This window comes from Bufo gargarizans, chromosome 2 (assembly GCF_014858855.1).
Source record: "Bufo gargarizans isolate SCDJY-AF-19 chromosome 2, ASM1485885v1, whole genome shotgun sequence".
Classification (NCBI taxonomy): Eukaryota; Metazoa; Chordata; class Amphibia; order Anura; family Bufonidae; genus Bufo; species Bufo gargarizans.
This window is the reverse complement of record NC_058081.1, coordinates 54,752,479-54,763,841: the sequence shown is the minus strand read 5'-3', so window position 1 is coordinate 54,763,841 and position 11,363 is coordinate 54,752,479. Positions and strand designations below refer to the sequence as shown.

General features: G+C 48.4%; 1 protein-coding gene across 1 annotated transcript; it reads right to left on the bottom strand.

The window, feature by feature from the left end:
• Positions 1 to 8,254: 8,254 nt before the first annotated feature.
• On the bottom strand, positions 8,255 to 10,401 carry JUNB (JunB proto-oncogene, AP-1 transcription factor subunit). Its single transcript, XM_044282915.1, has one exon. It carries the CDS (start codon positions 10,282 to 10,284, stop codon positions 9,436 to 9,438), a length of 849 nt encoding a protein of 282 aa, XP_044138850.1. The 5' UTR covers positions 10,285 to 10,401; the 3' UTR covers positions 8,255 to 9,435.
• Between the last annotated feature and the right edge of the window lie 962 nt (positions 10,402 to 11,363).

Here is an 11,363-nt window from a genome sequence, read left to right as displayed (position 1 = left end):
CATTAGCAGTATATAGCAGTAGTATATAGCTGTAGTACACAGGACATTACTAGTATATAGCAGTAGTACACAGGACATTAGCAGTATATAGCTGTAGTACACAGGACATTAGCAGTATATAGCAGTAGTATATAGCTGTAGTACACAGGACATTAGCAGTATATAGCAGTAGTACACAGGACATTAGCAGTATATAGCAGTAGTACACAGGACATTAGCAGTATATAGCAGTAGTATATAGCTGTAGTACACAGGACATTAGTAGTATATAGCAGTAGTATATACCTGTAGTACACAGGACATTAGCAGTATATAGCAGTAGTATATAGCTGTAGTACACAGGACATTACTAGTGTATAGCAGTAGTACACAGGACATTAGCAGTATATAGCTGTAGTACACAGGACATTAGCAGTATATAGCAGTAGTATATAGCTGTAGTACACAGGACATTAGCAGTATATAGCAGTAGTATATAGCTGTAGTACACAGGACATTACTAGTATATAGAAGTAGTACACAGGACATTAGCAGTATATAGCTGTAGTACACAGGACATTAGTAGTATATAGCAGTAATATATACCTGTAGTACACAGGACATTAGCAGTATATAGCAGTAGTATATAGCTGTAGTACACAGGACATTACTAGTATATAGCAGTAGTACACAGGACATTAGCAGTATATAGCTGTAGTACACAGGACATTAGCAGTATATAGCAGTAGTATATAGCTGTAGTACACAGGACATTACTAGTATATAGCAGTAGTACACAGGACATTAGCAGTATATAGCAGTAGTACACAGGACATTACTAGTATATAGCAGTAGTACACAGGACATTAGCAGTATATAGCTGTAGTACACAGGACATTAGCAGTATATAGCAGTAGTATATAGCTGTAGTACACAGGACATTAGCAGTATATAGCAGTAGTATATAGCTGTAGTACACAGGACATTACTAGTATATAGAAGTAGTACACAGGACATTAGCAGTATATAGCTGTAGTACACAGGACATTAGTAGTATATAGCAGTAGTATATACCTGTAGTACACAGGACATTAGCAGTATATAGCAGTAGTATATAGCTGTAGTACACAGGACATTACTAGTATATAGCAGTAGTACACAGGACATTAGCAGTATATAGCTGTAGTACACAGGACATTAGCAGTATATAGCAGTAGTATATAGCTGTAGTACACAGGACATTAGCAGTATATAGCAGTAGTACACAGGACATTAGCAGTATATAGCAGTAGTATATAGCTGTAGTACACAGGACATTAGTAGTATATAGCAGTAGTATATACCTGTAGTACACAGGACATTAGCAGTATATAGCAGTAGTATATAGCTGTAGTACACAGGACATTACTAGTATATAGCAGTAGTACACAGGACATTAGCAGTATATAGCTGTAGTACACAGGACATTAGCAGTATATAGCAGTAGTATATAGCTGTAGTACACAGGACATTACTAGTATATAGCAGTAGTACACAGGACATTAGCAGTATATAGCAGTAGTACACAGGACATTAGCAGTATATAGCAGTAGTATATAGCAGTAGTACACAGGACATTAGCAGTATATAGCAGTAGTATATAGCAGTAGTACACAGGACATTAGCAGTATATAACTGTAGTACACAGGACATTAGCAGTATATAGCAGTAGTATATAGCTGTAGTACACAGGACATTAGCAGTATATAGCAGTAGTATATAGCAGTAGTACACAGGACATTAGCAGTATATAGCAGTAGTATATAGCAGTAGTACACAGGACATTAGCAGTATATAGCAGTAGTATATAGCAGTAGTACACAGGACATTAGCAGTATATAACTGTAGTACACAGGACATTAGCAGTATATAGCAGTAGTATATAGCTGTAGTACACAGGACATTAGCAGTATATAGCAGTAGTATATAGCAGTAGTACACAGGACATTAGCAGTATATAGCAGTAGTATATAGCAGTAGTACACAGGACATTAGCAGTATATAGCAGTAGTATATAGCAGTAGTACACAGGACATTAGTGCTGTATTATAATGTCAGTAGCTCAGCTCCTGTATAGATTCGCTCACTGTCAGGGATTTCCCCTGACATCATGTGATCTTTAGCAGGGTTGTCCGGAAGTCCTGGGCGTGGCTTCCCGGAAAACCTCTCTGACATCACTTAACCAACAATTGCCCATATATGGACACTTTCCTCCTGGGGCTTCCTGACAGGTCCCGCCCGTGTACAGACGTCATTGGCGGGAAGGGCAGTGTGCGGGGGAGTGAGGAGAATGCGGGCGGTCCGGCAAACAGTCACTTACTGAAGGGGAAGCGGAGGGAGGCAGGGAGCTAATGACATGTGGATTGTGATATCTACCGACACACCTAATGTATACCTGACCCTCTATCAGTGGTGTATCTTGGTTTTGTGCTGCCCTAGGCGAGACTAAACTCGGGCACCCCCCTAACGCGCGGACGCAAAAGGCAGGGGAGGTCAGGAGGAAGGAGGAAGAGGAAGTAAGTCTTTCAACTCCTTCACTATGTGGCGCCGGTGATGCCGCTCGCATAGTGAAGGATCGGATCAGACAAGGGGCAAAAAAAATATTTAGCATATTGTGTAACCATCACTAAGCAAACAAGGCATTTTGCCACCCCATTGGCAAGTGCCGCCCTAGGCAAATGCCTTGTTTGCCTTGTGATAGATACACCCCTGCCCTCTATATACACTGACACCCCCCTGTATACCTGACACCCTATATACACTGACACCTCACTGTATACCTGACACCCTATATACACTGACACCTCCCTGAATACCTGACACCCTATATACACTGACACCTCACTGTATACCTGACACCCTATATACACTGACACCTCCCTGTATACCTGACACCCTATATACACTGACACCTGGCTGTATACAGGACCCCTATATACACTGACACCCCCTGTATACCTGACACCCTATATACACTGACACCTCCCTGTATACCTGACACCCTATATACACTGACACCTCCCTGTATACCTGTCACCCTATATACACTGACACCTCGCTGTATACAGGACCCCTTATATACACTGACACCTGGCTGTATACAGGACCCCTATATACACTGACACCCCCTGTATACCTGACACCCTATATACACTGACACCTCCCTGTATACCTGACACCCTATATACACTGACACCTCCCTGTATACCTGTCACCCTATATACACTGACACCTCGCTGTATACAGGACCCCTTATATACACTGACATCTTGCTGTATACAGGACCCCTTATATACACTGACAGAAAAAATAGGTGGTAGGACAGCACCACTTACTTGGAAAAACTCAAAAGATTTTGCGGCGGTGCTCGTGGCGTCAGGTCCCGGCCTCAGAGACCCCCAAGGTTGCCATGTAGAAATGAAGAAGGTCACGGCACTCCAAAAGCTTCCTTATTCAGTGTTCTTTATTGCACCAAAAATACAGCAGCAACGTTTCGACAATGAAGTCTATATGTAGCTTGATAAAGACTTTATTGTCGAAACGTTGCTGCTGTATTTTTGGTGCAATAAAGAACACTGAATAAGGAAGCTTTTGGAGTGCCGTGACCTTCTTCATTTCTATATACACTGACACCACACTGATACCACTGCATGGTATATAAGGCCCCCATAGATTAGTGCACAGTATATACCGCCCCTATAGATTAGTGCACAGTATATACCGCCCCTATAGATTAGTGCACAGTATATAAGGCCCCCATAGATTAGTGCACAGTATATAAGGCCCCCATAGATTAGTGCACAGTATCTAAGGCCCCCATAGATTAGTGCGCAGTATATACCGCCCCTATAGATTAGTGCACAGTATATAAGGCCCCCATAGATTAGTGCACAGTATATAAGGCCCCCATAGATTAGTGCACAGTATATAAGGCCCCCATAGATTAGTGCACAGTATATAACGCCCCTATAGATTAGTGCACAGTATATAAGGCCCCCATAGATTAGTGCACAGTATATACCGCCCCTATAGATTAGTGCACATTATATAAGGCCCCCATAGATTAGTGCACAGTATATAAGGCCCCCATAGATTAGTGCACAGTATATACCGCCCCTATAGATTAGTGCACAGTATATAACGCCCCTATAGATTAGTGCACAGTATATACCGCCCCCATAGATTAGTGCACAGTATATAAGGCCCCCATAGATTAGTGCACAGTATATAAGGCCCCCATAGATTAGTGCACAGTATATAAGGCCCCCATAGATTAGTGCACAGTATATAAGGCCCCTATAGATTAGTGCACAGTATATAAGGCCCCTATAGATTAGTGCACAGTATATAAGGCCCCTATAGATTGGTGCACAGTATATAAGGCCCCCATAGATTAGTGCACAGTATATAAGGCCCCTATAGATTAGTGCACAGTATATAAGGCCCCTATAGATTAGTGCACAGTATATAAGGCCCCTATAGATTAGTGCACAGTATATAACGCCCCCATAGATTAGTGCACAGTATATAAGGCCCCCATAGATTAGTGCACAGTATATACCGCCCCTATAGATTAGTGCACAGTATATACCGCCCCTATAGATTAGTGCACGGTATATAAGGTCCCTATAGATTAGTGCACGGTATATACCGCCCCTATAGATTAGTGCACGGTATATACCGCCCCTATAGATTAGTGCGCGGTATATACCGCCCCATAGATTAGTGCACAGTATATCCCGCCCCCATAGATTAGTGCACAGTATATACTGCCCCTATAGATTAGTGCACAGTATATACCGCCCCTATAGATTAGTGCACAGTATATACCGCCCCTATAGATTAGTGCACAGTATATACCGCCCCCATAGATTAGTGCACAGTATATACCGCCCCCATAGATTAGTGCACAGTATATACCGCCCCCATAGATAAGTGCACAGTATATAAGGTCCCTATAGATTAGTGCACAGTATATACCGCCCCCATAGATTAGTGCACAGTATATACCGCCCCTATAGATTAGTGCACAGTATATACAGCCCCTATAGATTAGTGCACAGTATATACCGCCCCTATAGATTAGTGCACAGTATATACAGCCCCTATAGATTAGTGCACAGTATATAAGGCCCCTATAGATTAGTGCACAGTATATAAGGCCCCCATAGATTAGTGCACAGTATATAAGGTCCCTATAGATTAGTGCACAGTATATAAGGCCCCCATAGATTAGTGCACAGTATATAAGGCCCCCATAGATTAGTGCACAGTATATAAGGCCCCCATAGATTAGTGCACAGTATATAAGGTCCCTATAGATTAGTGCACAGTATATAAGGCCCCATAGATTAGTGCACAGTATATAAGGTCCCTATAGATTAGTGCACAGTATATAACGCCCCCATAGATTAGTGCACAGTATATAAGGCCCCCATAGATTAGTGCACAGTATATAAGGCCCCCATAGATTAGTGCACAGTATATAAGGCCCCATAGATTAGTGCACAGTATATAAGGCCCCCATAGATTAGTGCACAGTATATAAGGTCCCCATAGATTAGTGCACAGTATATAAGGCCCCTATAGATTAGTGCACAGTATATAAGGCCCCTATAGATTAGTGCACAGTATATAAGGTCCCTATAGATTAGTGCACAGTATATAAGGCCCCTATAGATTAGTGTACCGTATATAAGGCCCCTATAGATTAGTGCACAGTATATAAGGTCCCTATAGATTAGTGCACAGTATATAAGGCCCCCATAGATTAGTGCACAGGTCTCTGGTGCAGAATAGAGGAAGTGGACAGAAGTCACAGTAAAAGCTGAATGACAGGAAGCTGCATGTGTGATATACCGTAACGTGTGACTGACGAGCGGACGAGGAAAAACCCCTGAAAAAAAGTCAGAAAAAACTCCAGAAAACAAGATAATCGCGAAAGCCAAGAGCAGGCCTCGTGTAAGCAGCCAGTGCGGAGCTATGCTGCATGGCTCTGTGATACCCAAAGACTGCCCTCACAGCCATGCTCCACTATTGTTTATGGTCTGTAACCATGGAGACACATAGGTCTGCATAGGAGCTGTGTACCTAAAACGCTGTATCTTGCTATTCAGCACTATTTGCCATAGGAACGAGCAGATGAATGGATCTGTTCCGTTATAGGATTGCGTTGTGGTCCGTGGTAACGGAATCCATAACGCAATTCACTTTTCACCAGTTATAGAAGCGTGAACGAATTTCATAACCTGAAATTCGCTAATTTCTAGTGAGAATGTAGGATTGCAGGTCGGCGTCCAGTCAGTGCCTGCAGCGGGACCCCTCAAGTCATCTGGGCGGGGGTCCATGACAATCTAGGTAAAAGCTAATGGAGAATAAGGCAGACAAGAAGCCTCATAAATCGGGAGTCATTGACAAATTCAGCTCTGCTACATCCGTCTATCAATATTCTACACTAGCAGCTCTCTGTCAGTGAGCCAATCACTGCAGGGCTTCACGATGACATCACAGCCGCACGGATTTATGTAACCAGGCAGTTTAACATCACAGTCAGGGTGTGACCCTATAATCCATAATGAGGTATTTACACCACCCAGCCTCTCCTGGCCGTATAATTACCGCCTGATGAACCGTGACCTATTGCACGCCCCAAAAATGAGGCAACCGTGTAACCTATATACGAGGCAGAGCAGTGACCTCGATAGAGGAGGTACAGAGAGATCCATCGCCCTGGTGTATGATACCCACAGGTCTGGTGATTAGGGCTTTCCATGGAGCGGAGATTTGGGGGTGCAGTGCGCTGTATTATGTGGCAGTACTACTGTTCATGTGTTCAGCCCTCCCCCACATGCACAGACCCTGGGATTGGGATCATTTTAAGGGTACGTTCACACGCTGTCAAAATCCGCCACTGTTGTTCACTTTAAAGTTTGAACGCCGCAAACCCATGAAGCGTCCCTACTTGACACGGTGGCAGCTTTAAACTGCAGGAGACAGACAGCACCATGTGAATGTCCCATTAGGGTGTAGTCACACATATCATGTCTGCCATGGTTCAAAGCAGAGAACCCCTTTGGATTCCTATTCACACGTCCGTAGAATGGGTCCGTATCCGTGCCGCAAATTGCAGAACAGGTACGGACCTATTCATTCTCTATGGGGCAGGAATGGATGCGGAGAGCACACCGTGTGCTCTCTGCATCCACATTTTCGGAGCGTGCCCCCGATCTTCCGGTCCGCAGCTCCAGACAAACACAGAGCATGTCCTATTCTCGTCCGCAATTGCGGACAAGAATAGGCAGTTCTATGGGGTGCCGGCCGGGTGTATTGCAGATCCGCAATAAACTATGGACGTGTAAATGGACCCAAAAGGAACTGTCTAGTACTTCGAAATTGATAGCCTATGCTCAGGACAGGACCTCAATATCAGGTGGGTGGGAGTCCAACACCCCGCACCCCCACCCGCTGGGAATAGAGGACGGAGCCTTGAAGCACGAGGTTGAGTCCTCGGTGTAGTGGTCGTGCCGGGATACTGCACCAGACAAGTGAAGGGGAGCCAAGCTGGAGGTCGCCTGCATCTGATCAGTGGGGGCCGGACCCCAAAAATGTGGATACTGACGATCGGTCCTGGGAATGCCCTTCAATACAGCTCAGGCAGCTAATCCTCCCCACTCCAGTTTTCTGATGACTGCCACAGTGATGTTTTTTGGTGGGGGTGGGTGAGGTACAGGTCATTATAGGACCCCAGATCATAAGGCTCCTGCACAGCACAGTATTATAGCCGCCCTTGGCTACACGTCCTGCCACCTTATAAACCAGTGACTGACACCGGAGACTCCCCATTTTTTTTATATACAGACTGGGGGGGGAGGGGGATGGCTATGAAAATGGGACACAGTTCTTGATGACGATTTTTGCATCCCATGGTCCATACAGCACCTGAGTGGTGACATCATCACAGTGGGAGCACAGGTCCTTCAGCATCAGGAGAGGAAGGATTGCTTCTGCACATGCATGACAATTTTATTTTATTAATTTTAACCCCTAAAAGGCCACATAGTCCTAGTGGACCCATTTGGAACTGCCATTAGATGGGAGCACACCCAACAGCCCAGTTGATTTCAATGGGGTCTGTCTGGCTGTGAAAACACAGTAGCCTTTTATTACAAAGCATAGCCATGGTTGGGGGGTGAGGAGTACAACTCTCATCATCAGTAAGTCAGACAGGAGACCAGCGTTCATTTGTAAACAATCATTTACTTAAATACAGAAACAAGACATAAAACAGTCCGGCGACAGCGCGGTATAAAAACACATAAAAGATTTAGACACCAAGAAATCTCCGCCTGGAAAGTACCTTAAATAAACTACTGTGCATTAAATACTTCTAGAGAGGGGGCAGGGGGGGTCCGAGTCCTGCAGAGCCCCCCTCCCCCGCTTTATATATAAAGGCTTTACTGCGCAGTGCCTGGCCTGCCCAGCAGGAGCCCACAGCCGCTGCGCAGTAAGCGCCCCTCATTGACAGGAGTCACATGTTGGTCTGTAAACCTCACACTGGAAGAAATCCAATATTTTGCCGTAGTCTGGTCCAGTTCAGTCCCCACACGCTGGGCCGTGGTCCCTATTACAGTGAACAAGTGGGTAGGGTGGTCCCAGAGCCTGCGCAGGCACGTGACCCACGTCCTCTTTCACATGGTGATACATCATAGATCAGGAAGACATAATTAAGTGCCGGTGGGGAGGGGGGGAGGGAGGAAGGGATTAGTCACCATGCAGTCAGGATTAACCCTTCTACTGCCACAAGGGCAGGGCGAGCCCAATGCCCATGTGGCAGCAGGAGGGCTCATCAGACCCCAGGCCACCCGATTACTGCGGAGCTGCAAGTACCCTACAGCGCACTGCTGGGACTAGTAGTTCCTCAGTAAGGAGTCTCTCCCAAAGTCATGGTCCTTCTGGAGTTTAGAGCAGCAATATCATGGGTGGTTGGCAACCCCTAAGATCAAAAACAGTCTGCAGCGGGCACCGATTGCCCTCTTCACCCACACAGGGCCTAGTCTGTAAGTGCGGCATATTCAGGGGTCCACCGAAAGCAGGATCTCCCATCAGTTCATAGTCCTCAAACCCCAGAGTGCGCCTATGGCTAGGGCACACAGCTGGGGGCGCTGTAGTCATCATTATCAGATGTAGATCAGTCTATAAACAGCAGGGGGCAGTGCAGATCCCCAAGGGGCTGAGTCCATAGATCGGGCAGACAAGAGGTGCGCTGTAGTTCCCCATCAGCCCCTGGCACAGCTGCCCATTAGATGTAGATCAGTCTATAGCCTGCAGGGGGCTGAGAGTCTATAGATCGGGCAGACAGCAGGGGGCGCTGCTGGGCTCTGATAGTGCAGGTCAGTCCTTAGACAGCAGGGGGCGCCCTCAGAAGACGGGGTGGCCCTTGCCCCCGAGCAGCAGCTGGCACCCGTGCCTGGCATGCTCCCGCACCCGGCCCTTCAGCTGCTCCACCTGCTCCCGCAGAGCCCCCGCGGTCCCGCTCAGGCCGCTGTTCTCGCTCTTCAGCTCCCGCACCTTATCCTCCAGGCGGGCGATGCGTTCCAGCTTGCGCTTGCGGCACTTGGTGGCGGCCAGGCGGTTCCGCAGCCTCTTCCTCTCCACCTTGATCTTCTCCTGCTCCTCCATGTTGATGGGGGACATCGGGGCGGGAGTGCTGTCTCGGCTGCCGCCGGCGTCCGGTACCGTCTGCGGCTCCTCCTTGAAGACCGGGGACGGGCCGTAGCTAGCGGTCGCCGCCTGCGGGAGGTAGCTGATGGTGGCGGACGGCTGGCGGTAGCAGTTGTAGGCGGACAGGTTGGTGTAGATAGCCGGGTCTCCCCCGTACAGGCCGGGGTTGCTGATCGGGGTGGCGGTTCCCCCCGCCAGGGACACGTTCGGCGGCACGTCCCGGTTCATCTTGTGGAGATCGTCCAGCGCCCGGACGAAGCCGTCCACGAAGCCCTCCTGCTCCTCCGTGCCGCCCCGGTAGAGGAGCTGCCCCCCGGGCGCGCTGTTAATGACGCCGGGGCCGCTGTGGATGATCAGCCTCTCCAGCTCCGGGGCGGACATCTTCAGGCTCGGCTGCTCCATGTAGTAGGACAGCTCCGGCTTCTGCGCCCGGTACTGCTCGTTGAAGGAGGACAGGCTGTGCTTCAGGAAGGACGGGTCTGGCCGGGAGTAAGCGGACAGCATGGAGTCGTCGTGGTAGAAAGGCTGCTCCATCTGCGAGCACATGAGACCGGATAGGAGAGCGGGGGGTGACGGCCGCCTGACAGGAGCTGGAGAAGGCGGGAAAGTGCTGCGTACGGCGCTGTGGTCACCCGGGGAGCTCTATTCCTTCTGACAGCTCACGCTCCGGCGCCATAGGCTTTATACGAAAGCCCTGCCCCCGGAAGCGAGAAGGTGAGCGCTGATTGGAGACAGGCTCAGTGACGTCACAGCCGTCAACGTGAGGAGAGGGGAGGCGTGCGTGTGACGTCAGTGCCAGGAACTCGTGCTGCTTGTAAACAGGGAGGTGGGTGGAGGGGGGCGCTGGGGATAAAGAGGGTCGTCTATTACTGAGGGGGGCGCTGGGGATGAAGGGTGTCACCTATTACTGAGAAGGGGTCTGGGGATAAAGGGTGTCACCTATTACGGGGGGGGTCTGGAGATGCAGTGGGTCACCTGTTACTGAGGGGGGCTCTGGGGATAGAGGGGATCACCTATTACTGAGGGGGGCTCTGGGGATAGAGGGGGTCACCTATTACTGAGGGGGGCTCTGGGGATAAAGGGGGTCACCTATTACTGAAGGGGGCTCTGGGGATAGATGGGGGTCACCTATTACTGAAGGGGGCTCTGGGGATAGAGGGGGTCACCTATTACTGAGGGGGCTCTGGGGATAGAGGGGGTCACCTATTACCGAGGGGGCTCTGGGGATAGAGGGGTTCACCTATTACTGAGGGGGCTCTGGGGATAGAGGGGTTCACCTATTACTGAGGGGGCTCTGGGGATAGAGGGGGTCACCTATTACTGAGGGGGGCTCTGGGGATAAAGGGGGTAACCTATTACTGAGGGGGGCTCTGGGGATAAAAGGGATCACCCATTATGGAGGGGGCTTGGGGTATGAAGGGGGTCACCTATTACTGAGGGGGGTGCTGGGGATAGAGGGGGTCACCTATTACTGAGGGGGGCTCTAGGGATAGAGGGGGTCACCTATTACTGAGGGGGACTGGGATAGATAGGGTCACCTATTACTGAGGGGGGCTCTGGGGATAAAGGGTGTCACCTATTACTGAGGTGGGCTCTCTGGATAAAGGGGGTCACCTATTACTGGG